Source organism: Xiphophorus maculatus, chromosome 1, assembly GCF_002775205.1.
Source record: "Xiphophorus maculatus strain JP 163 A chromosome 1, X_maculatus-5.0-male, whole genome shotgun sequence".
NCBI lineage: Eukaryota > Metazoa > Chordata > Actinopteri > Cyprinodontiformes > Poeciliidae > Xiphophorus > Xiphophorus maculatus.
Genome location: NC_036443.1, coordinates 16,839,313 through 16,858,758, shown reverse-complemented (window position 1 = coordinate 16,858,758; position 19,446 = coordinate 16,839,313). Strand labels below are relative to the sequence as shown.

At 39.8% G+C, this 19,446-nt stretch overlaps 1 protein-coding gene across 2 annotated transcripts; it reads left to right on the top strand.

The window, feature by feature from the left end:
* The first annotated feature begins 6,740 nt into the window (after positions 1–6,740).
* On the top strand, positions 6,741–19,442 carry LOC102232222 (potassium voltage-gated channel subfamily A member 3-like). 2 transcript variants are annotated; one of them, XM_023332835.1, is made up of 4 exons: positions 6,741–10,120; positions 11,900–11,970; positions 12,925–13,023; positions 15,006–19,442. In XM_023332835.1, the coding sequence occupies exon 1, from the start codon at positions 7,306–7,308 to the stop codon at positions 8,908–8,910; it is 1,605 nt and encodes a 534-aa protein (XP_023188603.1). In that variant the 5' UTR covers positions 6,741–7,305; the 3' UTR covers positions 8,911–10,120; positions 11,900–11,970; positions 12,925–13,023; positions 15,006–19,442. The 2 variants fall into 2 exon arrangements, with proteins under 2 accessions (XP_023188603.1, XP_005808703.1); XM_005808646.2 differs by lacking the exon at positions 15,006–19,442 and having other exon boundaries at positions 12,925–13,786.
* The last annotated feature ends 4 nt before the right edge of the window (positions 19,443–19,446 follow it).

Sequence of the window (19,446 nt, the reverse complement as noted above, 5' to 3'; positions counted from 1 at the left end):
GGCTAGTCTGGGGTTGCTGACTGAGGCAGCTGTGGGGTCAGGGTCAGGCGGTGCTCTGCATCTCGGAGGCGGTGTTCAGTCCCCCTGAGCTTTTTGCACAGCTGAGTGGTTGCCATGGGAGATTAAGGAATTCACAAATATGCATGAAAGAATCAACACAACACTCCAGGTATGCTTTTGAAGAGGGAATAACCTTATAACCTGATGTAAACATCCAAAAAGTTGATTTTACATAATACGGCCCCTTTAACTTGGCAACAACCCCTTATATTGCGCATTTAACAAAACGAAACCTTTAGCAATGATTCATTCAAGCAAGAAGTAGTCAATAGGGAGAGACGGGAGTAAACATTGAAACATAGAGACAGATGTTTCAATGAGAAGGGTGCTTGACTTGTACGAGTCTGATTTTGCTTGTGCGACCTTGATTTCAAGGAAATTAATTAATTCGGAAATTTTGTGTTGCATTAGGTTCTCTAAGCACCCGCTTACGAAACAACATTTCACTTTGGCTAATCATTTTCTTATTGTTATAAGAAAAATATGGCAGAGCGTTAGATGAACTGGATGTGAGACAGCAAAATAGAAAGGAAGCAAAGACATGCTGACCCACTTCATGAGGGATGTGCCACTTTAGAGAGGATGTAAGCTGAGGTTGGGTAGTCCACCAAGGAGCTCCAGGCACAAAGTAATTATCTGTGTGTGTGTGTGTGTGTGTGTGTGTGTGTGTGCGTGCGTGGAAGGGTGTGTGTGTGTGTGTCAGACTCATAATGACTTATTGCCTCTCAAACTAGGTGGATGGGTGGCCAGCGGGGGAGGCCATCTCTCTCAACTTTTTGCAGCTATGCTCTCTTGTCACAATATCTGGATGTACAAAACTCAGAGTCCAAGCAGATTTTACTGTGCTGTGTGGCTTCACAGTTTGAGGTTTTCACTTTTCCCCATGTTAAATGTTGTGATATAATCATGTAAAGGTCATGTAGCATAACTTTGAACCAGGTTTAAATGCTTAGCTGCTCTTTAGTGAAGCTGTTCATGCCTCCTGGTCCAGTGTGGATTTACTCATGAAGTGGTTTCACAATCCACAATTAAGCATTGTCTCTAATTTAATGAAACACTCTTAAGAAGCAGAGAGACTGGACCTCATTGATTTATAAAGTTATTTTGTTTTATAAATGTCCATTGTTTTAAGTTATCAAGTTAACAATATACCTACTTATTGGAAACATGAACATCTTCCTGCTTTGAATCCTCAGCAGGGTGTGGCATTATGTAACCATACAAACGCTGCATTGTCTCCAGTGTTTCAAGATGAGGTGTATCATTTTTAATAATCAATCTCTGTGAACTTTTCTTCCCAAGTCATTTTTTTTCTTTTTGCTGTCTATTCTTGTGTTTTTATCTAAACATAATTTATGACTGGAAAACAGGGAACACCCTGGTTTTACTCCTGCAGCATAATAATCCCATGACTCTCTAAGACTTTACCGTTTTATGTATACCGTCATACAACCTGCTGCTTGGCATCTTCACATTTATGACATGAAACACAAGCTAGAACTCTCCAGAATCCCTCGCTGTGCCTAATTCAGTTTGACAACCACATGTCAGATAGTGGCACAGTGTGTCTCCAGGAATTGAAACAAAAAGCAGCGCTTGATAAAGGCTAACCTTGGATGCAGTTGTGTCAATATGTTTGTCCGGTATTTGTCCAACCACGTACAGAAGTGCACACGAATGCTTTATGCAAGTGCTTGAGATTTATTTATATCCTTTTCTCTAAACACCATGGAAAAAAGTCCAATAAGTTCCATCAAGTACACAGTGTCTTGACCAGCTGAAATTTTACAATGTTCCTCCTCCATACTTACCCTTTCTCCCACATTTTTCTCTCCGTTGCTGGGGTTACAGTAGGCCCTGACATGGCTCCTGGCCAGTCAGGCTTTGTTCTACAGATGGCCCTGTCCTCTTTCATTTGGTGCTACTGCTCCTTTCTACCTCCCATGATCCTCCGTCATGTGCAGCTGCACGCCAGCCATCCTGTGTCACTAGTTATGCTAATTTGAATGTTTTAATAAATTTACTCACACGTGCAAATGCTCTATCTCCACAAGCCAACTCTTCACTTGCAAATATTCTTTGGCAGCGCTTATGTGCACTTGCTGTTTATGGACATGTGGTAAAGAACAGGATGTGGGCCTGGAGAGAAAGTTGCACAAGCTGAGTAGCAAGAAAGCAGCGGCTGAAGGAGTTTCAGACTGTGCCTGTTTCTAAGAGTATTTTGAATGAATATGATGGTGACACACACAGGTGGGTCTGATTAGCTTTGCTCACACTTCTCTTTAAAATATGTTTTTATTATCCTAATGTTTCTGCTATTTTTCTTATTTTCCCTCCAGGCTGGGAAAAACCAGCATTCTACTGTTGGTTCATGTGCTTCTTCCCACATCCAAAGGCCAAAACAGTCAAAACAGCTCAAAACAGCTCATGTCAAACCGTGGACCATGTTGTCGGATATGTGCAGGTATGAGGTTATTCTAATGATCCTATTTCTTTGTAGAAGCACTTTGTCATTGGCTTAGTTTGCTATTTAAATGTACAGTAGCTGTGCTATATATTGTTAATATTTTTTTTTTTGTCGTCTTAGCATTTTGTCAAAGATGGGAGCCAATGTTAAAGCCTTCCTCATTGGTGTGGAACCAAGACAGCCCTTCCTCCTGCTTGTTGGTGAAAACAAGAGCAGCACCAAAGACACTTCACCATCAGAGATCACAAGACCATCCCTGACTATCCATGGCACACAAGACTTTCCATGGTTTCCAGATATCAGTAGCAGTATTACTAAAATATGGGAAGAAGAAAAAGGTTAATTACTGTATTTGTGGTCAAATTCTAATGAATTCAAATTGTTTACCGGTGGAAACTTAAACTGAGTATACAATTTCTATAGAACACCTGTTTGTCATCCTTTCCCCAGAAGTCTTTCAAGTGCATGCTACTGCGCATCCATAAAAAAAATGATCCTAACCAGTATGGTTCCTCAAGTGTCACCAGATGTTCACAAGCTCAGCCATCAAAGCATTTCCTTCTTCAAATGGCCCGATTTTGTTTGCTTCTCGGCTCTGTTTCACTGACTCTCAGTCTGCTACACTCCACTTTGGATGCGTTCAAGTGCTCTGTGAAAGGTAGCCTCATTTCGTAGGTTAATAAGGGAGCTAGAGTGGACCTATATTTAACATGGAGGGAGGAAACCATATGAAGGCCCTTTGGCTGTCCCAGAGCTTTGTCCCTGTAGACTGACTGGCCCTTTTTTGTGCAAGACAGCTTCAATGTGGCCTCAATAAGAAAACAGGGTCTAAACTGAATGTGCCACAGCTAAATGCATCCATTAAAATCACTCTTACTGTGAAGGATGAATAAAAGTTGTACTGATCTTTAAAAGACACAAAGTTTCAATTTCTAAAAAGTTGAAGCAGGAATAAGATATTGTTCTTTTCTGCACATTTACAGTGAAAGTAAAGATGGAAAAAAACAAAACATCCGAAAAGTTTACACATTTGCAATTACATTTAATCAATTCCTCAGACGATAATTAAGTTCTACAGTAAATGGTTAATTAATGTCATTGTCATAAAAGCCCAGGTGTAACAGATTGTAAAGCTTTATAATATTTACTAAGCTAACGTTTTAAAGGAAGATTAAGTCAAGTAAATAGAGCTAAAACTGAGAAAATAAAAATAACAGTGTAATAACCAGTTTTGTTCTTATGATCCAAAATCAGGTTGTTGCGCAGCAGACCTGTTCAGCAGGCACAGGGGAGTTACCTTAAAGCTGAAATGATGTGTATGGGGGGGGGGCATGTATAAGAGAGAGCCAGCACATCAAAACAAACAGCTCAGGACATAAACTCGGTCATCAGTCTTGGGATTCCAAGGCTGGCAAATGTGTCCTCATATGGCGCCCTCTGTGTGTTAAAAGACTGCTGTATTCTTCCACAAAAACAACTGAAGATCCCTGGATATAACACAAAGATAACAGCGTATGTAAATAAAAAAAATAATTCAAAGTATTTCATTGATAAAAGAGCCTTCATGAAAGACGCTGAGATTATGGTTCTCGCAAGCAATATGCAGTAGGTGTGGGTTTAGAGGCTCAGTCTGAAAGCTTCTCAGTGATTCCTTCAAACACACTTATTGTTCTGACTAAATACCAAATATCTGCCTTCTCCAACTTGTCTTGAAACTTGTCCTCACAAAACATTTGCCTTGTCCAAGTGGAGGACTGCCGATGTTAAACGTATCAGCTTTGGTTCAGATGCCTCTTCTGTTGATTTGTACTTTTCACTTCGAAGTTGAGAAGTTTGACTTTTGATGGCTCCTTCTGAGGAGCCTTACCAATTTCCTTTCTTCTCAGCGAGAGTTCAAGTTTGATGATTGGAACCTGGACATTATTACATGTTCCAACAGGACAACAATGCTGAACAATGTTTTTATGTGAAACCATTCCCATAAAAAAATTCACAGTAACTAAAATCTGTTTACATCAGCAGCTTGTAACTCCCGGTCACACAGGGCCAGCCTGTCAACCATTGATCGGAATGGTTTGTGTGAAACCATTCACATAAAAACAAACACGTGCTCATAACCTTTATATTTAAAAATCCATACAGTTTTTTCCCCTTTGCTTGAATATTAGACCATCAAAAATAATTTCATTATTAAAAGCATAAATTTCAATGAGTTTCCTGCCCAGGATCTTTGTATCAAAGCTTCTGATCTGTGTAGAATCTTGAAAACCAAAAATGGAAATGCATAGCCTATATCACCTTTGCACAATTATGTTTTTTTTAATGATATGACATCTTTTCCTCTATATATTTACTTTGTAACACGTAAATCAATGCTCCTACACATATGGATGAACAGCGGTTTGAACATTTATACCGTAAATTATAAGTATGGCTGAATATGTGTGTCTGGGTGTTGGCACAGATTGCCTACACTAATGAGATACTTTATAGATTAGTTCAGTCATTTATTACTCACTTTAATTTAATCTTGAGGAAGCAGATGTTGTTAGGCCACACGCACAATCATCTCTCACAATTGGTTATCTTTTTTTCCCCCTTTCCTCTCTTTTGTGCTTTCTTCCTTCCACTTCTTGTCAGGGTGCATGCCTGTGTGCTAGCATGCAATGAACCTAAGAAAGTGAAGGTAAAAAAAATAAAAATAAAAATGCTGGACACATCTGCAAGGTCAGCTCCATCTGTTAAAGACATCAGAAGAGCCAAGATAACAACTGGCGAAGTACTTAATGATGCCTCATCTGTTTGGTATTTTCTGTACTGAACAGATTCAGCTCAGTTAGCTGTCAGCTGTCATGCTTTTATTTAATTTTCCCTCAGCGCACATGACACAGAAGCAAATGCATACATGTTTGACACTGTATGCATTGTCAAACATGCATACGGTGCGTTTTGATACCTTTTAATCAGCCAGAAGTATCAACAAGTGATTGAGAGAGAATCAATCACTTGTGGGTGTTCAGTTTCATTCTTTTGGGGGAATGAAAAAGTCTGTGTCATTTCTTGAAATTGTCCTGCGTCATGCAGATAGTAAAGCTGATATCTTTTAACACAACCGAACAGACTGCACATGGCTTCATGTGTCCACAAAAAATAAAGACTGTTAAACAATGAGGGTCAAACAACACAGCTGGTGGATGAAAAACAAATCGTTAAATTGGGAATCAAACAGCAAGCCACTGTCCCAAACAGTAATGTTTATACAAAACCCCCAGAAAATCACAATAAATATTGTCTGAATTAGATAAAGCAAATTAAAACCTGGCAAACTAAGTTTGCAAATATAAACCAAACTACAGTGATTAGTCAAACAGTCCGAATTCATTTCAGTTCAATTTACTGATAGAGCACCAATTCACAACAAGTGTTGTCTCGAGGCACTTTAAAAAATATTCAATTCAATCACGCATACATTCCAATTGATCCTATTATCAAAGAGTAACACAACCTCAATTAAATATTCAAAGTAGTTTTAAAAAGTTTCTATCTTATAAAGCCCAACAGATTGCCTCAAGTCATTGACTTGTAGCATTCACTCAACCTGGATGAGCTCATTGTGACAGCAGAAAATCACTTGGGTTTTATTGATGAAGAGTGAGATGCCCCCCTCTAGGAAAGAAAAACAGCCAAAGAGAATGCCAGACCAGGTGTAGCTTCTACATAGAGAAAAATAAGTGAGAGAAAACAAAGTTCACAGCTGAACAAATGTTAAGTCGTGCAAATTGGAGAGTGATGGACGAAGGAAATTAGAAAAAGTGATCAGTTTATCTTCCAGCAGCCTAAGCCTATAGCACAATAACGACAGAGAGTTTTCTAAGTATAATTATTTTACCAACATTTTGATTCTGAGTGGAAGGGATGTTAACGTTTTGAAGTGGCCCAGCCACTTGCCGATTATCTCTAGGAACTAGGGTCATTTCTTGAACCTCTTGGTTCAATTTTAAACTCTTACATCTTAATCAGCCAGAGGTATCAACAATTTTGAGCTAAACTGCAAATATGTTGTGTAGTGAATCAGTTACATTCATACCACTTATCCTACGCTGTAAGCAGAATAAAAAGTTAAAATACAGTTAAAAGTTACAGTTTTATGTATTGTCTGTAAAACATAACAATGCCTTTTCCTTTGTATAGACATTTAAGGCCACAAAGTGATATACAAAAAGACACATTTAACACCTTGCAAATACTTTTATGTGCAGTTTTGCTGCTTTTGAATTTAAGAAGTAACCTAAGGTGGTGGAAATTGAGAACAGACTCTTTTTTTTTTTTACTTCAAGAATAAATTGGGCTTTGATATATTTATAAGTTGCCTAATTGAAACTGTCCTGTCTGTGAGGAATGACCTTGTTTAAAATGAGAGTGTAAGCTGGTGTGTGTGCGTGCTTGTGTGAGCACGATGTGGGGATGGGGGCAGAGGGAGGCTGGCACGCCCAAGCTAAAGTACTGAATGACGTCCGTCTGTTGTGTCTTCTGTATCGGTGCGCCCTGCTATTGGCGGACTATTGGAAAAATAAAGCAATCAGCGGCGCGCCGTAGGCGGGTGGATCGCCGGTTGATAAATCCAGATCTCTCTCCCGTGGGCGGGAACGGCAACAGTAGAAGAGCGAAAGTGAGGCGCATGAGTAGCGAGAGAGAGAAAGAGACGTGGAAGAACCGAGGCTGTGGCGGCGGCTGTGGTTGACCGGGGTCCGCGGAGGGGGCGAGGCGTCCGCCCCTGCATGCGACTTCAGCCGCGCATGGACGACCACCTCAGTCTCCTGCAATCACCCCCGCCGAGCGCAACCAAAACCAGAGGCGACAACCTGGTGAACCACGGCTACACCGAGACAGAGACCGACGTGATGACGGTCGTGGCGTGTGACAACATGCTGGAGGAGTCGGCGGCTTTGCCGGGGCACCACTCTCTGGACCGATACGAGCCGGACCATGAGTGCTGCGAGCGGGTGGTCATCAACATCTCAGGGTTGCGCTTCGAGACGCAGCTGAAGACGCTGTCACAGTTCCCAGAGACGCTGCTGGGGGACCCCAAGAAGAGAATGAGATACTTCGACCCCCTCAGGAACGAATACTTTTTTGATCGGAACCGACCCAGCTTTGATGCCATTCTTTATTATTATCAGTCAGGCGGGCGCATCAGGAGACCTGTTAACGTGCCCATTGACATTTTTTCTGAGGAGATCCGCTTCTACGAGCTGGGCGAGGAGGCTATGGAGAAGTTCAGAGAGGATGAGGGCTTTATTAAGGAGGAGGAGCGGCCGCTGCCTGATAATGAGTTTCAAAGGCAGGTGTGGCTGCTCTTTGAGTATCCAGAGAGCTCGGGTCCCGCCCGGGGAATCGCGATAGTGTCTGTCTTGGTCATTCTCATCTCCATTGTCATCTTCTGCTTAGAGACGCTGCCGGAGTTCAGGGACGAGAACAGGGACCCGATCACCATTGCGCCTCTGATAAATGGCACGCTGCCCTATTTCATTAGCCCCTTCTCAGACCCCTTCTTCGTGGTGGAGACGCTATGCATCATCTGGTTTTCATTCGAGCTGCTGGTGCGCTTCTTTGCATGCCCGAGTAAAGCCACGTTCTCCAAAAACATTATGAACATCATTGACATCGTTGCCATCATTCCCTACTTCATCACCCTGGGCACGGAGCTGGCAGAGAGGCAGGGGAACGGACAGCAGGCCATGTCTCTGGCCATTCTGCGCGTAATCAGGCTCGTTCGGGTGTTTCGCATCTTTAAGCTTTCGCGGCACTCCAAGGGCCTCCAGATTTTAGGGCAGACTCTAAAGGCCAGCATGCGCGAACTGGGGCTGCTCATCTTCTTCTTGTTTATCGGGGTCATCCTCTTCTCCAGCGCTGTCTACTTCGCCGAGGCAGACGACCCGGAATCGGGGTTCAACAGCATCCCGGACGCGTTCTGGTGGGCGGTCGTCACCATGACCACCGTGGGTTACGGGGATATGCACCCCGTGACGATCGGGGGCAAGATTGTGGGGTCCCTGTGCGCGATCGCGGGTGTGTTGACCATAGCGTTGCCCGTGCCCGTCATCGTTTCCAACTTTAACTACTTCTACCACAGAGAGACTGACGGGGAGGAGCAGGCGCAGTATCTGCACGTGGGGAGCTGTCAACCCCTGGCGGACACGGAGGAGCTGAGGAAGACTCGGTCTTCCTCCTCACTCAGTAAAAGCGAGTACATGGTGATAGAGGAGCACGGGATCAACAGCGCGTTCAAGCAGCAGCCAAACTTCCCGACCACCACGACCACCGCTCAGAACAACTCTCAGAACTGTGTCAACATAAACAAAAAGATCTTCACCGACGTGTAGCCAGCTTTACAGTAAATGAGTCAAAACTTATATGCAGCAGCGTTTGGAAGCAACGGCAGATAAAATGAGAGCGACAGGGGGGGGATAAAAATGGGCACAGCCCGTCTGTTTTAAAGAGATGCTTTGTGCGCCATTCCAACAATTTGGATTTTTTAAAAATCTATATATTTAAGTAATTCTTGCTTGCAAAAAGAGAACGACCTCCACCTTCACATCTACTGTTGTTCTCTGAATGAGCGGTAACGAACCTGCTGTGCGCCGTGCAGTGACCAGTATGTTAAGCACATTACAACAGGTAGAGATAAAAGCTGTATGACTGTGAAAGACGAGTACAAGTAGATATTTCTGAGAAAGGACGCTCACACGGTGTTATCATGCGTCAAGAGTCGTGATTCGACAGTAATAGCCTATATGTTTAATATTCGGAGTCATTTAAATATGTGTAGCCTCTGTGTGTGGTCAAGCAGAAATCATATCAGAATGACGTAGTCCAGCATAATATATATCTATGTCATATAAACCGTTTTGTGGTATACCTTTATTGTGCGTTAAAGTCTAGTCTAAATACTACTGTCTTAAAAAAAATCCATAGATATAAATTGTCTTGGTAGGCTATTTAATGCGTAAGCAGCTCCACGTAAACCACCAGAGTCAAGACGGCCGTCAGGGTCTCATTATAGATACTAGACACACGTGAGGAGGGAGACAAAATAGGGCGCGTTCTCCGATCAAAGATGGGGCGCGTTTCTCTTGTGGTGACCTCAAATATAGCCCGCTGTGATGCAGTCTCCATGGTGACGCGTGTTTCCTCGGTAACCCTTCCCCCCTCCCCAAGTCACCGTTGCCATAGCATCACTGTTTCCACAGTAACCTCCCAGATGGTTTCAAAGCTATATTGGAGATTCAAGTGTGAGTGGCTTGTCTTTTCGGTGTCTTAATCAATCAGACCAAAACATATTCAGATTCAACGACTGTTAAAGACTGCCGGTACAAAAAAATAAAAATAAAAAAATTCAGTGAAGACCTCAGCCACTCTGAACTGGTCAACAATCCCGAGCCATGACTCAAAACGGTGTTGTGGTGGGAGACTGAAAGGAAGAGGCAGCGTGTGAAGAATTATGAATGGACTGGGAATACGTTGCACGACTGTCCCGAGTGCACTACTGCGGGTGGCCATCGGAGGATGCTGTTCCACTGACAAAAAAAAATGGTAAGCTCTGTCTGTGATCCCTTTGTTTATATTGAAAAAGTCTTACAGTATTTCTATATCTGCGTGTCTAGTAGTCAGACAAAGGTTTGACATAAAAAACTCAAACAAGCAGGTCAACATGAATGATTGTGCACAGGGCTCCCTCACACATGAAAGAACAGGTTGTTGTGGCATTTAGATTTGTTTCATGGTATTTATCAGTAGATCTCTTTTTTTGTGAAAAACATTTTTTCATTCATCCATCCTTAAACCCACCTATTCTCTTTACCTGCTTTTACTTGCAGCTTTCTCAGGTGTCTGATGTCTGTCTCCAGCAGTCATTTTACAAGAGGCAGAAAGGTTGCCAGTCCATCACAGTTATTTTTTTTACTTATTCATTTTTAATAAGTGTATAATTCTAATAATCTGGCATCTGATCAGTTACAGGTGCACATATTTCACATGTTTAGCCTTCCAGCCAGTGTGCATCTCTGTGTAGTTTGTGCAAAGGGCAAAATGTTCTTCCTTTGTGTCCAGGTTGCCTTTCACCTTCATTTGACTTTGGATATAAAATCAGTAGGGCCAGCAACAGCATGCCAAATCAGCGTGTCTAAGCTGTGCCCCATGGTGGCCACTGTTTGCTTCTAACAGGCCAAGTGGCTCACACCTGCTTTCATGACCTCTGTGTTCTCCAGAGGTTCACCAACATTGGGATAAAACACAAAAAGTGCAAAAAAAACAAACAACAAAAAAAACCCAGTTCATTCTTCATCTGTGTTATGGATTATCTTATTCTGTGATGGCTTATCCACTGGAGGCTATGTAAATGCTTTCGTGCGCAAATGTCTATGCATTCAGCTTAATTACCCTTTGAAGTAAAACATTAAGTTGATTTCAGCTCATTTTAAACATGCCGTAAAGCTACACGTTTGTGTATAGATATAAGTTATGGTCATACCACGTTATATGCTGATATATGTTAAGCATGTTCAATAGAAGTGGGTGAAAAAATTTAATGAAAAATAGTGCAATCTGTGGCATTTTAAATATAATCAGGGTGCGCATATCTTACTTTGAAGATTGAACTAAGTGGTGCTATATAAATATTTAGGACTTTCTGATTTTATGAAAGGTTCCCATTGATTTACAACCCAGACTTCTACTTTTTTTTCTAATTTTCTAATTCTTATTCTTTTCTGTCACTTGAGTTTGCCTTTGTTTTCTATATTTTACTTACTTCTCTTTTTTATTGCTGCAGTTCACATGTATTTTATGCTATTAAATACTTTTACTTTGTTTCTTGAAAAAAAAAAACAGTGCCTCAGCTGAACAGCTACCAGTAAAAATGCAGCTATTAATGGAAACAAACTATGGGAATTCAGATTATTTGTCCTTAGATACTTACTTCAGTTTCCCATTACTAAAAATGTCCGTTAAGACAAAAAGAGAAATAATTTTATGAGACATGCTCTTCTTTTTAGCTTATATTTTATTAACGCAATTAATTGAGATGACATTCTTAATTAACTCTGTTACTACTGTGTTTGTATGTTTTTCTTTTGTTTTATCAAAATAGGTCTATTATCATTGATGTGTTGTATAAATAATTGAACATGTATGAATAAAAATCAAATGAAAATTGCATAACTTGATTTGAATTTTGAGCATTTCCAATGTGGGCTTTGGCATGGCAAGACCAAACTTGAAGAAGAAAGATGATTCCTTTGTTAATGAGACTATCAGAGTGACATACTCTGCAGTTCTGACACCTTTTCTTTCTTTCTCTTCTCAAACCCTCAGGTGAAAGAATTTGTTTCTGCTCAGACGTCCCGGATCCCCTGATGATCTCATTTCAGTTGCCTCCCTTCAAGGTAAAAAAACAACAATACAACCATTATAATTCATTATGTGTTTTAAATGACCCTGACCCCACAAAGTCTGACACATAAAATAATTCTCAGAAAAAGCTTTTGTTAAATTACATATCAAAATATTGAAATCATTTCAGTGTTACATTGATAAATTACACATTGGCTTAAACATCAAGGAATAATCCATCCATCCATCCATTTTCTAACACCCTACTGGGGTCGGGAGGGGTGCTGGTGCCTATCTCCAGCTAACGTTCCGGGCGAGAGATTGGGTACACCCTGGACAGGACGCCAGTTTGGAATAATCCAAAACATATTTAGTGCAATACAGAAGTCTAAATAAACATATGACTGTATTTTGTACATTTTTCATTAGAGTGCAAATCAATCCTCTTATAACAACTGACAGAGTGACTCATAAAATGTCATTTTAAATGTAAATTAGTCCAACTAATAAACACATTTTCACTTTCTTTTAAAAAATAAAGTATCTATGGATATTTAAGTTAATCTTGGCTTTTTTAGTCTACTAAATGTTCACTTGACTAAATATTTAGCTCCTTTACATTTCATTTTCTAATTATTTAAAAAATGATTGCTGTACTCTGTAAAATCATTACTATATACAAGGTGTGCCCAGCCATATTACCCCTAAAGCAAAACTGGCTCTTGCTTCCTGTAGTACTCAGATCATCCACCAGAGGGAATAAGAAAGGACTGGCTTTTACACAACAGGTCTCAGAAGGAAGGGAGAACTTTGTGTAAGAAGTCTCAGACATGTCAAAAATAATACATCTGGGATTATAGGGTTAAGGCAAAATTAAAAACAGTATAGTTTAGGTCAGAGAATCTCTGTACTTTTCCTCAGAACCCACTGCCCCTCATGTTTTATGGGTTTCCCATCTGCCTCTCACCTCATCCAATAACCTGGACTGAATCTATTTTTCTCCTCAGGATGCAGAGACTTCGTTCTGGTTCTGTTGGACTGGATAGGCCTGGTGGATTTGATCTACTTCCCCTGCCTTCTTAATTTCAACTGGTGCCCTCCAATTGGTGACTAGTAATTCTCCCACTTTTCAATTCAAAATGCATAATCAACAGGCACATAAAGCTGTTCTCAGAACATTTTGTAGCACACAGTTTGGACTTGATACTCTATGAATGGAGCCTTTGCAGGGTCAAAGGTCATTTAGATGTAAAAAAAAAAAAAATCATCTGGACATTTTCTAAATGGCATACAATAGTTAAGCACAGCAAACTGCCAGCATTTTTGCAAAGCACCTTTCACTTTACGGGGACTTTGTTTTTTTGTTTTTTTTAAACTTTGTTTTTTATTTATTTTCCCCCAAAGGTGATAATAATCATGGACAATAAAAAATAAGAAATATTTGAAAGCAAGTTTAAAAAAAAGAAGTGGCAAAAAAAACTGAGTCCATCTGTGATTTGACTGATATGAAACTGTGATACCAATCAAAGACTGTTAGCCATATGCCTTTGTTATATGTGTGTGCTCTGTATTGCTAAATATGTGAAACAGACACATTCTCATGTGTGCTGGTTGCTGCTATTCTTTTGACGTATTCATGAAGAACAACACAACTGAATTAAGGCACATGTCAATACAGACACTTTAGACATATACACACAAACACACACTTGTTTACATGTCTCAGCTCTATCCCAGAGTGCACTTTGGGGTTTTTTTATTGTTGTTTTTCCATTTGGGATAGAGCAGAATATTGACAGTTGAAGGCTGTGTGTGCCTGGATTTATTCTGCGTTGTGCACTGTCTTCAACATGACCCATATAAAGAGATTATGAGGTGTACTGTCTTTCTTTCACAGGAGCTGCAGCCTGTTTCCACTTATTTACAGATACTAGAACTGACTCGAGCCTGTGAAAATATTTCAGGCTTTATTCTTGTTTTGTCAAAGTCATTTTAAATACAGTTTGGCATCTATAAAACAAGATTTGATAGTTCGTTTTGTAATTTTCAATGTAAATCATTACACGATCAAGTTAAAATCTATCCTACCTGAGACAATCTTCTATATGCACATGCCTCTGATGACATCACATAAAGTATCTGATCAGTTCCTCTGAGTATGTTCAGTTGTACGATGTTTCTGTTTTGTTTTTAATTACTTCTTTAAATGTGTCGAAGGTTAGTTGTTCACCAGCGTTTACAAATACAGCTGTTGAGCTTGATTATGCTTTCCCTTGTGTTATCATCAACCATACACAGAATGTGTAGTCATGTTTTCCCCTCTTGCTTTCAAAAAGTGTATTTTGTAAAGTCTTGCGATTGAAATCTCTTTTTCAGTACTTTGTTATATTTGTGGTCATTGAAGATCTCTTTGTTAAAAGAATACACTACTGGATGGAATCTTTCACACACAGGGAACCTCACTATTTAATCACATTAACAAGCAGAGTTTTGCACTTTTTTGTAGTGAGCAGTCGTCTCTGGATCACAGGGAAACACATCAAACATAACATATGTTAAAACAATTGAAAGCTCCCTGTTACATCATAAATGGTCCAGTCTGTTAAAAGAACACAAAGTCAGTAAACATCAATGGAATGAAAAGAAAGACATACAGAAAATAAAAGATGCACCACACTGTGGCAGACATAAAAAAAAAAACTTAAGCAGAACAAGCTACAGGGATTTATGTTTGGCTTGGAAAAGACGTGGTGATTCCCTGCTGTGTTGGCAGCGTGTTTGGACCGTAAAGATAACAGAAGTGAGCCGAAGCAGAGTGGAAAACTTCCAATCCTGTCTGTGCCAAAGGGGTAAATATTAACATTCTCACAAAGGTTTACAGCAGTTGCACTGTCATGCTGTATAACAGCAGGTATGAGTTACTGCTTCAATGAATAACCTACCACTTTACTAGTGATTCCTTTCCAATATGCTTTTTCATAAGGCATATTAGAAAAGTGTTACCTCACATGTTTCTCTATTGGTTTTCCTAACCTTGTCTGTCCACTTCTGTTACTTGGCCTTTTGCATGTTCATTCAATGTCTGCAGCTCCATCTGATGTTACTATAGTACATCTGATGTCACAGAAGCTCACAACCACCCTTGGCTCTGCAGCAGAATATCTCCATAGAAACAAAGGAGGGCAGCTGGTAAGATGAAGAGACTGGGAGATTCGGCCCTGCAGGTAAACAGAAGATATAGCTACTTCCAATGTCTGCGTTTGTAATAGCTGCCAGATCATTTACTGTATGTCCGTACAACTTCTGAAAAGGGTGGGAGCTGTGGAACTCTGTCATGCATTTGTTATATTTACAATGATCTGTTACTGTATGTGTGTCTCTGACAAGAGGATTGGTGTTCCACGTGTAGATTGAAAGGCACCGCGCAAAGATTATTTGAACAGCAGATGAGTCAGACTAATGTCAGTAACACAGGTCATACTAGAGAAATGTTGTCAGTAAAATCCATAAACTTTTGTTTCAGAACAGAAAAATGACAAAGGGATATTCCAGAATCTATTGGACGAAAGCTTGGAAATGAGATTGTTCATGCCACATTGATAATTGGCAAAGATTTATGGAAAAATCTAGTCTGATCCAAAAAGATGGCATCCATTGCAGTTTAGGCAGAGCAGCTCTTCCTTCTTGGAATCTCTGAAAGATTGAGAGCTCAGGATGCAGACTAGGAAACAGGTTTGTAGTTTAACACACCTCTCTCCTGTTTCTGCACTATACACTGCCCCTGAGAGAAAATTTAATCACAGTAGATATTTTGGACAATAATGTAGCAACTTTAATATAACCTGTACTATTTTTAATTTGTTGGTCCCCACTGAGCTTTCATTCAGAGGTCAGCAAACTGATTTTTCTCCCCTTACAAAATAGAAATTATTACTGTTACTTCTATGATATAATGTGAGTGATTTCACTCAAATTAACTTTATGTGTTCTCTGTTTTTTTCTATAGAAGTTATGCCTGGCCCTGGAATTCTGTTTAGCTGAATGGGGACTTATGCTGAGCAATTGCTGCCAATAATTTCATTTTCTGTTAGTCTTTGACCCTGCCTCTATGTTTAAAACTCCCTCTCTTCTAGACAAAGTATCCAAATGAACTTTGTTGTTACAAACTTGTTTTTCATGACATAGATTTTACCACTGACTCAGGATTTATATGTTTGGATGTGTTTCTCTTGTTGATGCAGTTATCAGATAAACGTTTTACTGTTTCTTTCACATAGAAAGCACTTAAGGATCAGCATCTTGTGGGTGAGGGGCAGTGGGGCTTGTGGTTTTGTGGTGTGTCTACTTAGATTTCTCAAGCCCCCAGCTGACCACAGCTGATGGAATGTATTGACTTTGAATAAGTCTGTATGATTGGACTAAAAAGATTTATGGTTATATTCAATAAATCCAAGCATGCATCTTGCTTGGATTTATTGGGGATCTTTTGTCATTAAAAGTAATTAGAATTAAAAATTGCTCCTAATATTATACTTAAATATATATTGTGCTTCCTTTCCTAGAACCTTTAGAATCTACTGTAAAATTAAGACATAAATGTTCAGTTTTTCACAAATATTATATAAGACAATCATTTAGGGATTGGTTTTTTTTTTAGGAGTGTTGTAGTGACTTTGCGTGTGGTGTTTTCCTCTTTAGCAGCCTTTGGCAGTGTTGACCAGAATAGGTTGCCATGGATGTTGATGCTGTTGCTAGTGGTTTCACAAAAATTCAATTACTTCTGGAAGCTCATTGGTTGATCAGCAACCAGGCAATCCTGACAGATACTCCATACACAAAATGTGAAATACAACACCCTCAGATATACACTGACGTGACTTCAATTCCAGATTTTCTCTCAATTTCAGTTGTAGTTCTCAGTGGCGTAGGTTGTATTTTTATTTTTGTAGCGGTGATGGGAAAACGACGGTCTGCTGCCAGTCATGGCAGTTTTTACTGTCATAGCAAGTAGACAGATGGTGGAGAGGGTGATAGTATAACATTGGGAAAGATGCTGCTGTGCTCCACACTGAATGACTCATCATACTGTCACCGTGACCTTTATCTGTTCACCCTTCTCTACTTATTTTTCTTCTATCCACTCCTTTCCAATTTGATTTTCTGCAAACTCCTGTCCTGCTGACGAAGTCACAATCCTTAATTACCACTTCATGCGATCAGTCGGTTATACATAACTGTTCTTCATGATTATGTTTTGGATTTTTTTTTTTTTCACAAACACTCCCTTTGGTCTTCTTATTCCTCCTGGGAGTAGCTTTATTCTTCCCTAGGGATGAATGCTGTCTTTTACACAGTGTATCTAGAAGAGGCATAAACAAAAAACACGCACACTCTTCATGCCACAGTTAGCTGACTCTTGATTATGGCTGTCAGAATAAAGTTTAAACATTCTACACCTTAGAATACAATTGCTTGGACATCCTTTAATTGCTACTTGTTGTGTTGGACCTATTAATCTTGATCAGGTAAATCTGGGAATGATTTGATAATTGGTTGTAGGTCAGCAAATTAGATATCGTAAAATGGCACTGTTCTCCTTCTTTGGAGAATTTGAAACTAAATCAGTCTGAGAGTACTCCCATCTGAGAGTGAACATACCTCTGAGGGAAGCAGAGGTTGTGATAATTCCAGCTGAATGCAGTCAGCAGGTGAAGAACGTCCAAGGTCAGTTTCTATTTATAGGTATTCCCTTGAGGAGAACAGGAAGAGAAAATTTAGGTAGCAGGACAAAAAAAAGGAAGGTTTGAAAACAAAGCCATTAGGAAGTTGGGATCAGCTGTAACGTAAATATAAAGTATTTATGTTACGTTTAAGAAGTTAGCTCGTTCATCAGCTTCTAAAATTGTATGAAGACATGGTAGTCTTTGTGTATTTGAATGTAATAATTTGAAGAAAGCAATAAAATTTATCTTTAAAACATTGTTCTAATCAATTTTCTTTCCATAGGCATGGAAAATATTTTCTCAAAATATCAGCTACAAAATCTATCTATTTTGTACACCTGCTTATTTCTTTTCAGTGTGCTTTTGAAATTCAAACAAATGTATTGATGTGCACTCTGGTTGACTGTGGGTTCATACATCAGTGCATTACCTAAGTAAATTGAAGGTTTTGCAGTTCGTAAGTGAATGATCACATGCTGCAGAAACAGCAAAGGTCATCCAGGACAAAGCTCCTCCCCTGCTGCCCCTGCTGTCACAACCTTATTTCTTCATTTTGTCTCTTCCCCTCTGCCTTCCTCCACTCATTTACCACTGCCTTTCTGACTGCATGAAAAAAGGTGAGGATTTTCCTAGGGACCATCAAAGATGACAGGCCTTTCTACTCCTTTTGGTTAGCAATAGCTTTTAGCTCCAAACTCTGAGCTGGATGCCATTGTTCTCCAGTGTCTTTGTTATTGTTGAATCAGAAAATGCTGGCCCGAACTGACGCAAGCGAGGTCCACAGTTCTTTAGATGTTGTTCAGGGTTCTTTTGTGTCCTCCCAGATGAGTCATCAGTGTGGCTCTTGGTGTTATTATGGTAGGCTGACCACTCCTAAGAAGCATCACCACTGTTAATGTTTTCTCCATTTGTAGATAATAGCCCTGACTTTGGTTGCATGGAGTCCCAAAGCCATAGAAATGGCTTTGTAACCCCTTCCAGACTGGTTGATACAAAATGATTTTGTTTCTTAACTGTGCTTGAACTTCATTAATTCGTTTAATTAATTATCTGTTGCTTTTATTTAGCATTTTTAGCCTATTTCTTGTTGTCAGACAGATGGCATTTAAGATATTAATTGATTCTAGGGGTCTGGAATAATAAGGACTGGGACTGACCTATGAAATGGAACCACAGTGTGTCGAAATAATTAAAATAAAATACATTTGTAATGGAACAAATTCTTGTTCTTGGTAGATAGCAGTGCAGAAACTGGTCACCAGCTCTGAGCAGAGAAACCTGCAGTTGTTTGATTTGTCAAATGTCTTAATGTTTATTATTTCTGCACATTTATCACAAAGAGATTGGAAATAAAAGTGGAATCTGGGTGGTATAGATCAGGAGAAGGTACTGGTCTAAGCCTGAAGACCTCTGGGTTTCCCGCCTGCCCTACTTTTACAACTATAGGTAAGAAAAACAAGTGAAAACAGAAGCAAAACTTCACATGCTAATTCCTGTGATTAATAATTTAAAGAGCAGGTAATTGCCTTCGTGAGAACATTAATAACATGGCAGCATTTTTTTTATTTAGTTTTGTGTGTTTTGAATGAAGATGAGGAGGTAAAAAGTTAATTGTATAAATGATAATAAAGCCCTTTGCGTTAAACATCTACCTTAAGTGGCTCACTACTATCCAGCTGGTGTCTAAAAGTTTTAAGCAAAGGCTTGCAAAATTATTCATACCCCATTTGTCACATTGTAACCACAAAACTGCATGTAACTTGTTCCAGCACTGTTCAGTCCATGACCTCAAAACAGAAAGAGAGT

Bases quoted from the DNA above. Each gene is read 5' to 3' on its own strand.
- LOC102232222 (XM_023332835.1), top strand. From the start codon at position 7,306: ATGCGACTTCAGCCGCGCATGGACGACCACCTCAGTCTCCTGCAATCA.